Below are 19,221 nucleotides of genomic sequence, written 5' to 3' on the forward strand. Positions count from 1 at the left end.
GTAGATAAGAATCTAAATGTATGGCTAAAGCTTTAGAAAAAATGTTGTAGTCAATATTGACCAATGAAATAGGTCTATAATTCTTGCAGTATTTGGGGTCTTTACCTTCTTTGGGGATAAGACAAATATGGGCCTCCGAAAAAGAACTGGAAGAACTAGTGGAGGAATAAAAAGAAGTAATAAGTGAATGTAATTTGGGTATCAATAATTTAGAGAAATGAACAAAAAATTCAACAGTAAAACCGTCCGGACCAGGTGCCTTATCTTTTTTAAGCTTTCGGAGAGCTTCCAACAGTTAATTCTGAGTGAGATCGGACTCCAAGGGGGATAGATCCGGATGAACCTGTTGGGGTCTTTGGATGGTTGAGAAAAATTGTAATAGAGAATGGTCTGTAGGTTGGGTTTCTGAAGAATATAAAGATTTATAGAAAAGAGAGAACTCATTTAAGATTTCGGCGTCTTTGAATTTTAAAACCGCATGCTCATCAAAGACGGACTCAATATTTAATTTGTTATGGCGAGTCTTTAAGTAGTTGGCTAAAATTTTCCCTGCTTTATTTTTACCCCCATAAAATTTCGCACTGGATTTCAGCAAATAAAGTGAAGCATCATCGGTGGACTTCCTATTAAATTGCATCTTGGCATTAATAAGGGATTTTAAGCAATCCTCCGATTTAGATGTATAATAGGAATCTTCCAGCTTCTTAATGTGCTGGAGGAGGTCCGTAAGATTCTTACGTGCGAATTTACGTTTCCTTGCTACATAATTGATAATAAAACCCTTGCTGAGGTTTTGAAAGCATCCCAGATGGTTGAAAGAGATAGGGAGTCTGTGTGGTTCCTCTCAAAATAATCAATAAAGAAGGAAGTAAAGGATGTGGTAAACTGTGGATCTAAAAGAAGAACATTATTGAAGTGCCATCTTCTGGGAGCATCATTCCTGGGCAATACATCGAAGCCAATTGAGATGGGTGCGTGATCCGATAGAAGAATAGGACCAATTTCTGCATATGTGAGGGATTGTGAAATATTGTGGGAGACAAAGATATAGTCAATTCTTGATTGGGTGTGATGGGCCGGGGAATAGAAAGAATATTCTCTAGTGGTTGGGTTACAAAGACGCCAGGCATCTAACAATTTATGTTGAGTAATGGTGTGAGTAAACAACCTATGTGATTTGTTGGGGACAAAAGGTGCTTTAGAATTCCTATCTATAAAGGGGTCAAACACTTGGTTGCAATCTCCTGCCAGTACAAAATTATCTTCAATGCAATTAGAAATTTGCCTGGCTAAAGCAGACCAGAAGGAAACATCCCCACTGGTAGGTGCATAAATATTAAGAAGAGAAACGGTAACATCTTTTAGTAACAACTTAACAATGAGCCATCTCCCCTCAACATCGGATTCTTGTGATAACAACGTAACTCGGAGAGATTTGCGGCACAATATTACAACACCATTTCGTTTACCATCCCCAGGAGAAAAATAAACCTCACCCACCCAACCTCTTTTCAATTTCAATGACTCAATATCAGTAAGGTGCGTTTCTTGGAGAAAAACGATATCAGCATTTAACTTGGCCAGGTGGGTCAAAACCCTTTGTCTCTTTATAGGAGAGTTTAGGCCCCTAATATTCCATTAAATTAATTTAAGTGACATAAATTGTTAAGAAGCAAAAAGAGAAAGGCAATATAAGACAATAGTCCAAATCAATAAGTTTAAAGAATGTAAGTATTAAAATCAACAAAATAGATAAAAATAGGACACTGAAGTCAAAGCGGAAGAAAAGGAGAAATATCAAGGGATAACTGCCAGCAACAGAACTCCAATTAATTAGGACAGTAAAAAAGGCCAAAAAGTGCCAATAATACAAAGATCGAAAGGAGGAGAAAAGTAAATATGTGGGAATAGAAAAAGAAGAAGAAATAGGAATGAAGAAAAAAGAGGAGAAAATATAAATATCTAGAAAAGAAGAGTAAGTGAAGAAGGCAAGTAAAAGAAGAGGAAGAGATAACTCCCTCAAGGCCTGAAGAGGAAATGAAAAAGCACTATGAAAATATTGAAGAGATAGAAGAAAAAAAGCGCTGAGATGTGTGAGGAAAGAGAGATTTGTAGTCAAAAGGAATAGCAAAAGAATAATATTAATAAAGACACCTGAAGAGACATAGACAAGAATAAACAAAACAGAACAAAGAACAAAAGACAAAACAAAAAACATACCTACATAAAGGAAACATGGGTGTGGGGCTAGGTAGAACCACATTGAGCAGACGAAGCGTCGAAAGGAGACTGAACTGGACCGGGGGGGGGGAGCCACACTATGATGAGGACAAAACTGTAGAAACAAAGAAGTGTAAAGTTAGCACAAGTTTCAATACAGAACAATGAACAAATACTTGAAAAACAAACTAACTTGAGCTTATAACAATATGACCAGTACTTAATTGTGTAACTATTAACAAGGAGTTAGAAAAAAAAACTAAACTACAGTGAAAAAGAAAGGGGAAATAAAAACATTTGAAAGTGTTAGCAGGTTCCTGTGCTTAAAGGAACGGCATGAAAACAAATACGGAAGTCAAGAACATCATATGAAATGTGAAGAAGAAGGTCTCGATGAATCCAAAAGATCAGTCTTGTGTGAATTGATGAAGCTCTGAAGACGTAGTGGATCTTCATAAGAAGTTGTATTGTTATTATAAGTAACTTTGAATAGACATGGGTGGTAGAGACCATATCTAGCTCCCATTGAACGTAGATCGGATCTCATGTTGAGGAAGGCCTTGCGCCTGCCGGCTGTAGCCCTCAAATAATCCTGCGCAAAAAACAAAGTTGAACCAGACCAGGAAATCTTCTGGATAGCGTTAGCGGCTGAAATAACTTTTAGTAGATCTGTATATTCAGGAAAATAAAGAATGACTCCTCTTGGACATTGTGAAGAAGCGTTGTTGGTGGAAATTCATCCCAGCCGGTGGGCACGTTGGATGTTCAGCTCAGGGGCATCTGGTAGGTGAAGTATCTTAAGGAGAAAAGTCTTGAAAAAACCAATGGGATCTGTACCTTCTGCGCCTTCCACTAGGCCATATAAACGTAGATTATTCCTCCTATTGCGGTTTTCAAGATCCTCAATCTGCTTGTGAAGTGTAGAAACTTATGACTGTAAGGATGGAATACTCTTAGAGATGTCAGCGAAAGATGACACAGTTTTTTCCACGGTGTTAAGTCGCGTATCAAGTTGAGACCATTTATCTGACAAGACTTGTAATTTGGAATTTGTTTCTTCAACAAAGGGTCTGAGAGCTCTTATCTCTTGTAGCAATAGCTCCATCGAGACTGGCGAAGAAGATTTGGGTGGTGAAGGTGGATCTTTTTTCAAACGTTTTACGTTAGTCTTCCCTGAAACTGCTGGCGCGGAGTCCATTGTTGTGCTATGAGCTTCTGACGGCAATAAACCAGAGTCTTCCAATTTAGAGAGTGCAGAGAAGAGTTTCAAATTTTAATGAAAGAATGTTTTGTTTTAGTTGAAGTGAAAAGAGAGTCCTTCGTCCTACCCATCAAAAAATTAAGTAGTAACAATAAAGTATTGAGCAAGCAGCCAGATAGCAACTGTACGACCCAAAGTAAGAGAATTTGAAGAAATAATCAGTGAAAAAGGGTGTAAAAATTTAAGGAAGGCCTTTAATCAAAGAAGTTTGCATGCTGCAGGGAGAATTTGGTTTGTTACACTGTTGACTGTGCAAACAAGCGCAATAAATTATTGTAAATCACTTCATAAATTAATATAACTGCTGACGCTTCGTTTGCAAAAATTCAATTAGGTAGTCCATGCTGGAGAACAACTTATGGTGAACGTCCAAGTAAATGATGAGACCATGTCAGAAAGTAAATATCATTCAAGAAGTTAGGCTTCACAGAGTTGCACCTCCAACATTTCAGAGGACAGGCTGAATAACATGAGAAATGAGGCACAGGACTACAGGAGGGCCGTGCGCCAGGAAGAGGAGTTTGGAATCAACTCATTTAGGCCCCAAACAAAGGATTGCATCCATAACGCGATTTGCACATTCAAAATGGCGGCCGCAAACAGAATGAGGCATTCAGCAGCAGAATGAGCCACTCCTCTGTCATTCAGTAAAACATTCAGGGCCCCATACAGTTGAAAGCATAGAGGGCAAACAGGACTTCAGAGAGCAGTTCGTAGGTACTAATAACAAAAATATCAGGTCCGTGAAGAAGCGTTCACAACGCGTCCGCGCACCCAAAATGGCGGCTGTGACGAGAACGCCGCTGTGGAGCAGCAACAATGGTCGAATAAGAAAAGCGCCTGGGGTCCTCAAGCACAGGGCAGCAGTTCACAGTGGCATTCTGCTGGTCGTTCCTGTGTTGGCAGTGCAAGCGATGCGTAGCTCCCGACCGGTCCACGGAGCCTCACGAAGACGCCGCCATGCTCCCTGGGCGCTAAGCCACGCCCCCCCAAACCGCACATTCTTCATTCAGCAATGTGGGCATGCTTGAAAAACCAGACTTGGGTTGATTGTGGTCTCTATTAGAGATGACCTTTGGACTAGACTTTTCCTATTGTTGCAGGACAGAGGCTGATTTGCATACTGCTGTGTCTAATCTGAGGTGACAGAGTTGGCAAAATAACGATGGGTTAGAAAAATAATTGGTCAATTTATTGCACCCAGATTCACTGAAGGGGGATGGTGGGAGTGGGGGAGTGTTGCTTTATAATGCTGAATCACTCTTTATGGCGGTTTTAGGCATTATCCAGACCCCCCAGGATATAGCGGCATGGATTAGCAAATTTAGCGGCACAAATATGGAAATTTAGCGGCACAAATATTGAAATTTAGCGGCATTTTTGCGGCACTTTATTTTACTCATAATCATTCATTTTCAGCCTGAAATCAATGGAAGCTGTTTTAGCAGAGTATTCCACTTTGAAATAGGCATGTTTAAAGTGTCTGCAGCTCTAAACGGAAGCACAGCTCCAGTCCTAACCTTGTGCGAGTGTGCTGTATTTCTCCCTGGGATGTTCTAGTGCCCATGTATGCACCCCTGTCGGGCATCGCTGCCTACGGATCCGAGAGGCAGGACACCTCTTCCTCAGGTACCCTCTTTTGCCAATTGTGGGTGCCAATGATGCCCACAACATTGGTAGCAACATAATATTTTTTTTTTTTAATTTGCTGCAAAGATATTGGTAACAGATGACAAATGTGACAGTAAATCCCTTCTAGGTTACTCAATTGGTTACATAGAGGTTGCATTTTAAAATATCTTACAGGGTTAAGATACCTGTTGGAGAGACCATTTTGTGCCCTGCAATTTTGAGGGGCTTTTAATAGAGGTAAGATAACTTTTGCTCCCAGCTGAATGTTGAAATAAGAAAGACCTCCTACTGCCTGCACGTTGCTGCACCCAGCCGAATACAAACAACTTGCAGGCGCTGCTGAATTATCAGACACCAGGACAAATTCAGCATTTTTCTCAGACAAATTAGCTGGCGGAAGTGAGATCAGTTGGGTTTCCCCTACTTTCCAGCACTGGTTGCCATCTCCAAAGAAATTGATAGTTCATGTTGCCCGATAATTGTAGTTTTCTTGTTGGTTACGTTGAACAGTGCATTCTGCACAGACAGGAAACCTTTCGTCATGCAGCAACAAGGTTCAATGGCCACCGCCCGTCTTCCCTTTCCCTTCCCTTCCCTTCCCTTTGTGAGCATGAGTATTGACACCCTGGTGCTTGCAAAGGCCTATCCAATAAGGTACACGTACTACATCGCAGACAGCTGTACTGTAAACAGACCTAAAATAATTCTGTTATTTTAATTTCAATCGTTGACTCCTTCCTTCTCTCTCTCTTCGTTTTCTTGCTGTTCTGTTATATTTCTCAATCCTTGTCGCTCCTCTTCCTTTACTCTGTTTTCATTTCCCCTTCCCTTTCTCTTCTCTTTATTTCCTACCTCCCCTTTCTCTTTTCTCGTTTTCAGTTTTGTTCTTGCTTCCTTCACTTCTCATCCCTGTAATTCCCACTCCAGGGTTTCTTATCATTCTCTTTCAAATGCTCTTTCCTCCTTACTTGCTCTGTTTTCTTCTTCGTTGTTTTTTCTCTCTTTTTCACTCCAATTTTCTTCCTCGGTTCTTTTCAGTGCACGGCTCTTCCTTTCATGCCTTTCCCTCCTGCTTTCAGTTTGTCCTTCCTGCCTCTCTGACGCATTCACTTCCCGCACTTCTCCTTTGTCTTCCCATCTCTTCTATCTTTGTCTCTGGTTTATATTCCATCTCTCCACTTCTCCTTCTCTTTGCCCCCCTCCCCCACTTCAGCTCTCAAGCTCTCACCACCCCCCTCTATTTCATTCTCCTCGCATCTCTGTTCTCCTGTCCCACCGCTCTCTACCTTTGTTCAAACTGCTCATCACCCCACAATTCATCACCGACGATACTCCCAACCAGATTCCCCCTCTCTCAATTAGACTATTTCTTTGCCTTGCGTCCACACTCACCTCCTACGCTCTGGCATCTCATACCGTCCTCAGTGAATGCACTCTTTTCCTCCCTCTTCCCAGCTGTTAATTCACCGAATCAGCTGCACCCACTCTCGCTTTTAAACCCTCGCGCTCCTAGCCCTCGCGCTACCTGCTTCCAAACCACGTGACTAACCTGCTTTTAAAGTTACGAGCACTAAACGCCATTACTCAACCTAACTACTCTCTCTCCCATAATGCACCTCCCCCGTCACGCTACGTGACCCAATATACTTATCTTCTAGACCTTGGGTGAAAATCCTCAAGAAACTATCCTTACATCGCCCCTTCTCTGCACTCATCGTGACTTAAGCATGTGAATGAATAAAATGGCCTCAATGTTAAAAACCGAAATGGAAAATGTACTACTATAGTGCCTGAAAAATTAGATTAGATTCACCCCATGTACAACGTGCTGACAACGACAATACGTGCACAAAAGAATATAACAATGTGAACCCACACTACCAACAACCCTATGCAAATGTTTTCACTGTCTGTCGTAAATGTCCAGGCCTTCTTGTTGATTAAACTTCATTTCTCCTGTCTCCGCGGTGGCAAATAATTGTTCATCGCTCTGTGCGGCGATAAATTGCTAAGCAGAAAAACATGTGTTAGAGCGTGCACTCCTTCCCTTTTGCTTATTGTCCAAGCTTCACGAACTGTCTGCACGCACTAAAGTTCTAACACATGTTTTTCTACACATGTTGACATTGCAGACAGCTGTCCTGTCAGCACAGACACCTAAAAGTGGCCTCCTCCCAAGAGCTGCCCAACCGTCCAAATTTCGCGGGCAGTTTTGTAAAAATCGCGGCATTTTTACAAAACTGCCGATTTCGCGATTTTTTTGCAAATCGCGAAATCCTGGAGGGCCTGATTATCAAGTTTGCTTTTAAGGAACGTGTAGTTAGTTATGTACAGATTTGTATGCGTGTCTTGAGTTGTAAAACAGCATCTTACTTGGTTACAGTGCAATAGCGGGGGTTTCTTGCTTTTTTAATTTAGTGAGAGGAGGCACAATGGTGTCCAATATGTGAGTAACAATGCACTAATTTTTTATTTGGATCAGTAACTCGGGATCAGTGAAGAGAGATTGAGTAGTCTTGTAGAAGGCAAGCATGTCCTTGAAAACTTTAGGATCAATGTTTTTGAGGTCTCTGGTAGTTTTCCGGATTTTTCTGGCTAGAATGATCTGTGGCAAAGGGGAAGAGTAAAGACGAAAAAGGGAGGTATACATGTCTAGACAAAACCACTGGCAGTGGTGTTATTTCCTTATAGTATCATCTTGTACACACGTAACTGAGTCCTCAGCATTCTTACTATACTTTTCCCCTTGTGAAGTCATCACGAATGGACAATCTGCTGGCTTATTCTTCACTCCCAGCAAATACTCAACCCCCAACTCAACTCTCAGACCAGACAGCGATTATCAGCCTTCAGCCATGCAACCATTTCCACTGGTCTTCTCACTATAACAAAAGCATGCAACAGTGGACTGTAGTCCTTACACACCATAAACGGCACGTCCACTGGAACACCCTGTAAAGTTTAATAACCCAACCACCGACGAAGGACTTCTTTCAAGCATAAAGTTCAAGATTCAAAGCACAAGGCTGTCTGTCCACCACCTGTGCCAGGACTGCACCTACCACTGTTTTGTTAGTATCTGTAGTTAAAATCGAGTGCCTCTTGACATAAAAATGACTTGGTGATGGTATCCAACAATTATCTCCCTTGATCAACTGAAACACCTTCTTGAATTCATTCAACTCCTGAAACTGAATGCCATTCTTTATCATCCCCGTTAATGAATCCGCCTTTTTCAGAATCCATCACAAACCTGCAGTAATGTTCAGTCAGGCTGAAAAAAACCCTCAAACTGTTCCAATTTAATGGCTGTACAGCCCTCTTTATCACCTCAAATAAATCCATTTTAGACAGTGCCTTATTTAAGCCGGTGGTTTTCTTAGCATATCCCTGCACTATTTATCAATGAACCTTACATGGTGCAATGCCTGCCACACAGGTTGATAGTACGTGTTCTTCATTCTATGCTTTTATTAACAGTATGTATATTTTCACCTCACAAGGGGTTCATTGTCGTTCACTCTTCCTACGGTAATCCTTTCTTTTGTCCACTTGGTACTGGTCTGTTTGACTCTAAAGCGGTCTAATGCTTCTGGGCCAAGTCTGCGCTATATAAAATCAAATAAATAAATAAATAAATACATAACATATAGTGTGGCCTTCTCTCTCTCCTTTTATTATCAAATTGTGGGCACAGTACATCCAGTGGCAGAAGCAGAAATTACTTCTAAAGCTATTCGACAAAGATTTTGAGCCGGCACCACGCACATGGGTATATGTGATCGATTTGCAATTCCAGTGTAGGAGAGCTCAAACCTCCAAGTTTCCCTCTTTTAACAAGCAGAGCAAGAAGTTCAGTTGAAAAGTGCATCTAACTAGTCACAGATACTGTGAGTGGGGCATAGCGCTACACTGCAATACTGTTTTGAATTTGAAATGCTTTTAAAAAAAAAGAAAGATCGCTGTTGTTAAGAACCTTTGTAAAAAAAAAAAACACTTTAAAAAAATGACTTACTGCTTAGTCCTTTCACCGCTCACTGCACTTCAGCTGGGGTAGAGCGCAAGACTGACGTACTGTCTGTTTGTACTGTCAAGCTCACCTACTGTTGTCATTCAGGAAATTTTAATTAATTCCAGTTTTTTATTTTAATTGCAGATCACCTCACTGTTTCTTGCGTTCCGGTGAACCAATCTTAGGTTTGCAGGCGGAAGCCAATCCGGTACCTGCCTCTCAGTATTGGGTGAAGCTAAGTGCTCCCGGACATTTAAATGTCTATTCAGCCGCAGACGTGTACAGCCCGGTTACTGCTTTGACTGCAGAGTTATTCTTTCTTTTTAGAGGTGTGGGGCTTAAGAGGGGGGTTCTATGAATCTTCCCCAAAAGTTCCCGTTCGTGGGTGAAACAGGAAACCCACTTTGGAAGTGCATCGCTAGCGCGTCAGTGGGCACGAGTTAGAAGACGATGTCGCTGGAGCCAGACACTGCCAGACAGCATTGCCTAATGTCAGCATTGTCCAGCATAGTCCGCACTCATGCCCTGATGCTCTAGCAATTTACCCAAGTCGAGTTGCAGAAAAAAGCTTGGAAAATAACAAGAAGAAAATACATTGAGGAAACTTAGAAATTCAGCACTGTTATAAACGTTATGTAACTCTACTTAATGAATAAAAGGGGAAATGTCCTTTCCAACATGGTGCTCGGATGACGGCAGAGTTTGAATTTAAGTTGATGTCCTTATTCACTGTCCATGCATCCCAGAAGTACACGTAATATGTCTGTGCTTACATTCGGTATTGTTTTCATGGGATCTTCGCATCTCTCAGTGTGTTCACGTTTTTTTAATTTCAAACAAATTGTGTGCACCACGGCCACTAGTGTTAATGCTGTACATGAGCGCATAATATTTTCGGCGGTGAAATAAAAATTAACATTTTCGGTGGCTGAAAAAATACATTAAAAATAGCGCGTTGTGCCACACTGCTTCTAAAAAAATATATTAAGTTGTGTCACACAAGAAAGTGAAAGCGCGCTAAACGTTGCAGGAAAGCATGTCTGCCTGCAGTAGGAGAAACTATTTAAACAAAATAGTGCTACAGACTAAACAAGCCCAATCTTCCTTAAAGAAAAGCCCAAATGACAGTGAACATCTAAAATTACTAAAAGCCTAAAAATGATTGCCAACGAAGCGGGAGGCATGGCGCAAGACGTACCCCCAATTCTAGTGTGGAATTAAGAGGAGGTGGCAGGGAGGAAAACTATATTTAAATGTTTTCAGCTATGGTGCTCAAACTACATACAGGCAAAAAGAAACAGAGCAGGAAACAAAGAAATAAAGTAGTTCCCCAGAGAACAGACAAAGAACTGTAGTGTGATGAGATATTAGTTAGTCTCTGCTGCATGGGAGGAAAGGAAGAGAGAAAGGAGGGACAAAAAGGCAGGACTGGCCACTGGCAGGAAACGATTTTTGAAGGACACTGAAACAAACAAATCAAAAGCTGGGGGATGGCTTTAACCCAACATAAGAAATTACAATAGGTCTTGAATACTCGACCTAAAAAGGGGCATCGGAGCTTATTTTCCTTTGAAGCATTAGGACCAAGGTGATGGTCCTTCATGGTGGGGAAGAGATCAAAGATGCAGGGGAGATAGCCTGCTACTCAGGACTGCAGTTATAATTAGTGCAGCAGGTGTAGTTACATTGGGAGCAAAGAGTGTGAGAGGCTCACAACACCCCAATTATGGGGAGCAGTTTGTTTGGGATCATATCTGTTTTTGTTTGATGCATTTGCTGTTTCATAAGTGTCATATTTAGTGCAATTCATAAGCTATAGAAAAGGTATTCTTGAAATAATCTCATATCCCCTGCTCCCTGCACGCAGCCATGTTCCTCCCACTTCCCCAATCCTTGCCATGAAGTTTTGGAGGGGGCCCGACCTCGAAACATTTTGCTTAGGGGGGCTCAGAGTAAAAAAGTTTGAAGACCTCTGGTCTAGGTAGTGTAATGCACATTTACACATACGAAGACAAAAATAAACAAACACACATGCACGCACACGCCAGAATCAATACCTCCATCCAACCCTCAGGCTAGTGGGGAACAGGTGTTTACTCTCTCTCCATCTACGTGGAGGGGGAAAGCGAAAGGGGTGGAGTCAAACAGAATTGAGTGGGGATGGCTGGGACAATCAAGGAGGGTAGACAAGGCAATTAGGGAAAAGAGAGTCAACACTTTGTAACTAAATTGCTTGTAAGACAGTAAAACACCTGGTCATATGCTAACAGTTGTAGACTATGGTCCAGGCAACCTAATTGGTCACACCAATGTAAACACTTAATCTTATGTAAGTTTCTTGTTCCCATCTAGAGCAATAACATTGATCTCAGTTGTCTGTCTGTTTCTCTTTCTAGGATGTGGAGAGCCTTTTAAACAGGTAAGGATGGCTTATCACATTTTCATGGAAAACCACTGCAAGGAAATTCCTGTTAAAACACAAATCTGGAACACGACACCCTTGTATCTTCATATCACACATACATTTTCATTCCACAAAGTTTTCTCATACCTCCAAATTATTTCACAATGGAGGTCTCATATCCCACTAGTGCCAGTGAGAGACCTCAAACGTGAATAATAATAATAATGTTTTTTATTGTTATTTTCTGAATTTTGAACAAGACATAACAGCCTGTATACATATTATACATCTCCAGTCACAGAATATCTTCTTGCGTCATTATGCATTCATGGCATTTTACAAATGTGTCTAAATAATAAATAATAAATAAAGAAAATACGAAATAAAAATAAATTAAACGGGGGAAGAGGAGAAGATAGAGAAAAGAAACACATCTCAATTGGTACTAATGTATACAGTTGTGTTGCATAACAGGCGCTTCTCCAACGTGAATCATGGTATAAACCATTTTTACCAAATGAAACCATTTCACAACCCAGTCCCATTGCTGAGATCTCAGGTTGTGCTGTTTAATTAGTAAATAGATCAAGATCATCCAATGCTGTTTTTCTCTTTGCAACCAAAAACTTGTAGTCGTGCCTTTAATATTGTGACACTACTACAGGTCTGGCAGAGGTCTATAAATCATTAGTGCCTCGCATATAACTATGAGGCTCCTGGCCATATCCGAAATAAAATGGGCAATATAACCATAATATAGCTGTACATTCTATTCCACTATTCACCCTGTTCCATTGTATCTGCCATCTCTTCACCATTATTAAATGATCAGACGCGTGAAGTGTGCAGTAGACGTACCATAGGTGAATAAACATCACCACCGCAGATCTTTGAGTCTTTGAACGCATCTACCAGCATTGCCTCCCTATGCATCTTCAGCCACTTAGAAACATCTTGGTGCTCTCCTTTGTTTCAGATGGTGACTTCCAGTCTCACAATCAGTACTCCTTTTCTGGAATTCTCTCTTTCCTCTAATTTTTCTCACACATATGTTCAATGGCCATCCCTCACTCCCTGTGACTGCCATCATGCTTACTGGTTTGGACTTCTTCCTTGGTTTAAGTAACAGATATTTCATTCCCAGGTGCAACAACACGGTAACTACAGAGGAGGGTCCACAGCTGTTGTCTCCTGAAGAAGTTAAGAAACTGGAGGACCTTTGTCGCAGACATTCCATCTTGCACGAAAATATATCAACGTGGTCAGGTAAACACATCTAAACTAGGTTTTGTGTGGATAGACTTATCTAGTGAATACTTCAATTAGTTTCGTCCAGAATCTTGGCATAAGGCAAAAATGCTTACAATTACCAGAGTTACTAAAACCTACTAACCCACCCAGATTTAGAAAAGATTGTCATAAACCTGGAACTGTTACCGAGGCTGCAAGAGTAGAAATTTCCAGACCCACAAGAACAATTTTGTCACATACAGGGAAAATCTGTTTGTATACTTGCTGTTGATGGTACTTAATGTGAGCAATGGCTGACGCATCGAGTTGATTTGGATTGTCCCAGTATTTTAGCACTGTACACAGATGGTTCTTGAGTCTGGTGGTACTGTTGAAAGTTAGTCATTACCAGAAAACCTACAGTTTGGATGTTCTTCCTTCAACCTCTTTCATCAACTCCTCTTACTTCCATTGCTGCTCTTTTGCCTGCTTCGGCTAACATTGGTTTCTGCCCCATGATCTCCGACACCCTTTTACTGACAATTCTTATGACACAAGCACCTCCTTTTGCACCTTACATGTTACTCTTCCCATGTTTTCTTCACCTCTTTGCGTCCCGTAAGCGATTCCTCATAGACTTCCAATTAGCTTTTTTACTTACGTCTTCCACATTCTTTTTACTTTGTGGCTCTTTTTAACACTTTGCCTTACAACTCATACTAATACTCCTTATAATGACTAACACTTGTTGTTTTTAATAGGCCTCTTGGCAACAGTTGGTCACAGCCCTTCTGCTTTCCTATCTGTTGGGCGGTATTACAGATCATGCCCTAGGGGCGCAACGGGCGTTTGCGCCCGCTTTGCAGGCCCCGGGGAATTTTGGTATTACAGAAGGGTGCTCAGGCTATTGTGCGTTCCCTTCTATAAAACTGATAGCGCTGGCGCACTTAAAGCGCCAGCGCTATCAACAGAGGGTGTCACCTCATTTGCATAGGGGCGTGACCTATGCAAATGAGGGAATTCCTTTGACTCTGCACCCCCGCCATATTACAGACATGGGTGCAAAGTCAAAGAATCCATCAGGGGGCCATATTACATAAGGTGCCCTGGGGGCTCAACGGGCTTTTGCGCCCGCTTTGCGCACCCCTGGGGCACTTTGGTATTATAGAAGGGGACGCAGATACTTGTGCGTCCCCTTATATAATACAGATAGTGCTGGCGTACTTAAAGCGTCAGCCCTATCAATAGAGGATGTTCCCTCATTTGCATAGGGGTGTGTCCTATGCAAATGAGTGGATTCCTTTGACTCTGCGCCCCAGCCATATTACAGGCGCGGGCGCAGAGTCAAAGAAGCCCTAAGAAGGCGCACTGACAGTGCACCATTTAAAAGGTGACGCACTGTCAGTGCGCCTCCTGACAGCAGCCCTCTGCAGGGGGTAAAAGGGGTCCTATAGACCCCCCAGACATTCCCTTGCAGGCGGGTGCAGTCACTGACTGCACCCGCCTGCAAGGGGATCTCTAATCCCATTTGGAAGTGCAGGCGTGTGCCGCCTGCACTGTGAAAACACGGAGCGGCTGCTCCTTTATTTCCCATGAATGAGGTGCCCCCAGGGCAGCGCGAGTTCGTGGCTGCCCTAGGGGCAGCACATACACCATAATGGGGCAAATTATCACTGTTTGCGCCCGGCACAGCTTTTGAAAGGTGTGCCAGGCGCAAACAGTGATATTGTGAAATACGGCCCAACCTACAGCTACTATCAAAAGATGGATCATTGTATTATGGAGGAGTCCCAAGGTCCGTCCAAGTCAGGATCTGTAGATTGATATCACAAGGGGAAATGGGTCAACGAGAGATGAGTCTGGGGGCAAACTAATGCCGGTAATATATGCATTTGCACTGGAGCCGCTGGCTTGCATTCTAAGAGTGCAGATTTTATGTGAGATATACGGATATCACCCCCTTCATTCACTTAAAGCTTCTCTTCCTTTCATTTTCCTCTGCTAACTCCTTTCCTCAATTATATCCCATATAGTATCACTCAGAATCTGGTTAAAAGTTGGGTGATGTAAAGTTTCATATCTCACAGTCCCCATCATTAGACTGCAGAGCTATCCCGCCGTTAGAAGGGTTCATGACCTTAGGACTCAAGAACCATCTGTCTATAGTAGCAATGAAGATATAAAAGACTATCATGGTATATCCTGAAAATGCCGTTGCAGGAGGCAAGATCCTTCTGTGAACAAAGAAAGGATGTCCACAGCATCTGCAAGACGTGGCCAATTTGTTAGTCAAATATTAAATTCAAATATTTTTTAAATACTTGATTTTCCCCGAAAAAGTTCAATTTGTTCTTTTTAAGAAATAAACATATTTTGTCCCGGCCCAAAGAACAGTTTGCGATTTGCTATAAATACAATAATTGTAACTTTCCTTAAAATGCCAGTTGTCATCTTTATGTGTGGCTTAGAGACAGTTTTTGCTGTTTCGCTAGCCTCATGAATTAAAAAAAAGAATAAATTAAAAAAAAATGCATGCCTACATAGGGGGGTTTGGTCCGCTATCTTTATCCTTTACAGTGATTAATTTGAGCTGGTGGTTTCCAGTCGGCATAGGCACTTAATTACCAACACCAAGGGACTTATAATACCTGCCACATGGTGGCGCTGTTTGTGTAATTTTAAGTTAAGCAGAACAACTGTTGTTTATTAATTCAATATACATTAAAAACAACTAATACTTGCTCCCAGGCCCTTATTAGAGTTGTAGGGGCCTCCAACAGTCTGAATTGTCACACTTGTGTTGGTACTGTAATTGGCAGCACTACCAGTTGCAATGGGTGGGGCTGGAGTGACATCCTGAGGAAGCCCCTGGCAGTTACGTTTTTTACAAATTAAGCACTGATCCATTGGTCTGCTCAACTCTAGATTACGTTCTGTTTTTTCCCCCCACAACATACAGTATTGCAGCAATGAGTTGACCAACTTCAGCTACTGGTTCTGAAATGGCAAATCTGCCCCTAGTGACTGTTTGTAAATTTTGGTTTGTGTAGCTTTTCGTTTTGCAGTGTTGTATAATCTTTAGAAATGATCCTGTAATTGTCTGCATTGTCTCCTAGAGTGAGGCAGTAACTCTATGGTGTAAAAAAGTAGCCCAGCAGGTCCAGATGCCGTAATGATGTCTTTGACTTGTCCGTGATTTTGGCTTCCACGTCCGCCATTTGTGCTGCTTTCACAATGTTTTTTATCAAAAAAGAGTGGATCACTTGAACCTGTTATCCAGGGTTTGGTGGTTATTCAGCCGTTCCTTAAAAAACCCTCATTCACGTTTTATGTGGATTGTATGGCGGTATATCTTGGTTCTCCGCCTCGATAACGTGACTGCCTCATCATCGGGTTTAGTATTGTGCTACCTCCACCTGGAGGAAAACCACTGGATATTTCAGTAGTGATCAGAGATCAAAATTGGACAAAGTGCTCATATGTCGTGAATCAGTGAAAGTTAAAAAGGATGTTTTCTCATGCTACCTAGACTATAATCTTTATTGTTGTCTGGTGCATGGAAAAAGAATAAAAGTGGGGGAAATTGTACAGAGAGGGCAGTTAATGTGTCCGCTGTACAGTCAGTCCAATGGGTGGGTCGACATGTTTCAGCTCTTTATGTGCCCAACAGGGTCAGGTGAGCTTTCATCAGGACCAGGGGGTGTTGTATTAAAGAGGGGTATTGTCCACTTTAAAAGTGAGGAGTTCGGAATATTCTTCACTGATCTCCTAGTGAAAGGTTAATACCTTAAAAGCTCCAATTTAGGGCTTCCTAGGAAGAATGGCAGCGTAGTCGGGCGGGATTTCCGCTCTGCACGACTTGTGCTGACGCTGTCTTCCACAATGGCCATCATCCCTTCAGTCGTTTGCGATTTTAGTAGCAGGGTGAGGGATAACAACTCCCACCCAGCTGTGGGCTAAGACTTAAAGGCTTCTTAGTATGAATATTGTCAAACACGCAGTCCTTTAAGTGAGGGTTTAAGGAATCCGTACGTGATCCATTGTGTCTCAGAAGTTCTGTTTGTAGAGTGGAAAGTTTGTCCCTCATCGACTGTTAAGTACTATGAAGTATGGATAAACCAACATTGAGCGTCTTCATCTGAGAATTTAAGTATAACATCATTTAATCACAAATGAAACATCGTTCGCAGCCATGGAAGTCAATTACAGGTACCAGCTACTACCACTGGCATTGCAAACCCTGGTCTCAGAGGTAAAGAAGGGGGCAGTAGTTAGAATAGAGATGTTTAGGTGTTTACTTCTTTGGTTTCCACTGTTTGCCCATTCCCTTGACCACTCAGCAGCAGTCAGGAGGTTATTGAAGGATAATGGGGGGATGAGGGGATCAAGTCGGTGAAGTGCACTCAAAGTCTTCATGATCAGCACTCATGACCATCAGGGTGGAGATGTGTCTACTACCACTACATTATGCAATTATTGTAATGACGGAGATCATTGTTCAGTGTACTGAAATGCTGCTAAAATTGTAGTATTATTTATAGCAATGACCAACACTCATTGGTGGGGCAGTAGGTAGGATCTGAACAAAATTCCAAGGCAACATTTTAGCCTTAGGAGTGTGACTAGTCCTCGTCAGGGCAGTGTAAAATGTATTGAGGGCTTCTCCCTGAAGTAGGCCATATCTAATGTAGAACTTACTTTCTCTACTGGGTCCCTCAATGCTTGTTTACTTGGAAAGAGAGACCATGCTTCTACTGTGCACCCTTCAGTATGCAAGGTTTCTAAATCTCTTATACTAATCCCTGGCCCACTGCCTCTCACTAACACAGACCTCTCCCCAGCATAACTTAGAGATCCTTTGCACTTCTTTATCTTTAGATAAGTTGTTAAAAAAAAACTCAAAGTGCAGGATAGGCCAAACTGTCAGGATACTAGTTTCAGTTCCCTTCTTAAGCCCTGTATCATAGTTCCCAATGGAATGCGCAAAAACCTCTTGAGCACTGCACCCTCTAGCGGTTCCCAACTACAAGATGTATCAAGTGCAATAATCTCAGCCCCATACAGGGTGACAGGAGTTCTTTTACCTTCATAAATGTTCATGAGAGGGGTCAAGTGACAGGCCACTATGCCTCTGATTGAACTCAACTGAGCATCCTGCTTGTAACATGGCCCTAGACTTAACACTCACATATGTGCATCCCATTTTTAATATTTAATCAAAAATCATCCCCAGACACCACTTCAACAGGTAGAGAACTCAGAACCCATCTGAACTAGGTGAAGTTTTTCCCCCCAAAACATTATCTTTGTTTTCTCAAGGATGATTTTTAGAGTTCCTTTAACTGTAGGCTTCCGGAGACTCCAGTTTTCTTTGTAAACCTGAAGGGGTATAATCTGACAGGATCTAATTGTCTGCATACAGTGCTCATGGTACATGCACTTCCCCAACTTTAGGAGGAAAAGATCTTGATCAATTTAAAGTTGCCGGCAAGTCTCCCAAAACACATCCCATTGGCAGGCTGGTCCGAATTTGGATGCTTTTTGATAGTCTTCTTGATCTGTCAAGTTCCACCTGTGCCCAGTTAGCAGTGTGTAAATCCTGAATCATACTAAGTAAATTGGATGGTATCTTCCAACCGCACAGTTTTTCCCACAGCAGATTCTATCCATCGTGTCAAAAGCTGTACAGAAATTAATAAAACAGCAACACAGTCTTTGATTGATTGCCAATGATTACCTAATAGTAGTCCAAAGGGCGAAGCAGTGATCTATAGTGGGGTAACCCACCCTGCTCAATAGGTTTGAGTTTATTTTCCTGTACCCATTCAGCCAGATGCGTCAATAGGATCTTTGAGAACACTGTCTCTGTAATATCCAGGAGGCTAATCAGTTTATAATGTGATAGTTGTGTGCCATTTCTCTCTGTTAGTATGGGTTTCACAAAGGAGCCCCTCAACGAAGGGGGACAAAGCAATGTTGTGCTTATACACCCAAACAAGCAAGAGTAAACCCTAGCCCACCACTCGCTATTAGTCTTGATTAACACATCTGGTATATTATCTGGACTTGCAGCTCTAGTTAGCTTGATATGGTCAATTACCAACCATATCTCTGTATATTGGGCAGTGTTGGCAGGGAACCATATAAATCCTCCAAGTACGAAATCCAAACATTCTCCTCAATCATACAGGTGAGCGATCCCGGGTAAGGATCTCTTTGGATGTTTTAGAATGTGATAATGTTCCTGATGGAGTCAAAAGAGTCCTGTATTGTATTTTTGTCACTACCAAGGAAGGCAGCAGGCATGCAAATTACCCACTCCCGACTCGGGGAGGTAGTGACAGAAAATAACAATACAGGACTGTTTTTGAGCTCTGTAATTGGAAGGAGTATACACTAAATCCTTTAACCAGGATCTGAGAGAGAATCATAAAGCTTAATGTCTGTTTTGGAGTTAGTTTT

General features: G+C 41.9%; 1 protein-coding gene and 1 long non-coding RNA gene across 3 annotated transcripts in view; one reads left to right on the plus strand and one right to left on the minus strand.

Annotated features, from left to right (window-relative positions):
• The window catches only part of LOC146805171 (uncharacterized), a 31,739-nt gene extending 22,128 nt beyond the window's left edge, over positions 1-9,611 (minus strand). Inside the window, exons 1-2 of one of the 2 annotated variants that reach the window (XR_014967798.1) lie at positions 9,129-9,611; positions 2,225-2,335 (exon numbers count right to left, since the gene is read on the minus strand). This is a non-coding gene — a long non-coding RNA (uncharacterized LOC146805171). Of the gene's footprint in view, positions 1-2,220; positions 2,336-9,128 lie in introns of both variants that reach the window. The other variant, XR_014967799.1, reaches the window with a different exon arrangement.
• Positions 1-19,221, plus strand: part of LOC146805170 (E3 ubiquitin-protein ligase TRIM39-like) — a 476,909-nt gene that overhangs the window by 399,013 nt on the left and 58,675 nt on the right. Inside the window, exons 4-5 of the mRNA XM_085622362.1 lie at positions 11,522-11,544; positions 12,674-12,795. Coding sequence (XP_085478488.1) covers positions 11,522-11,544; positions 12,674-12,795 — 145 coding nt within the window. The remainder of the gene's footprint in view (positions 1-11,521; positions 11,545-12,673; positions 12,796-19,221) is intronic.

The sequence above is a fragment of the Triturus cristatus genome, chromosome 8 (genome assembly GCF_964204655.1).
Source record: "Triturus cristatus chromosome 8, aTriCri1.1, whole genome shotgun sequence".
Classification (NCBI taxonomy): Eukaryota; Metazoa; Chordata; class Amphibia; order Caudata; family Salamandridae; genus Triturus; species Triturus cristatus.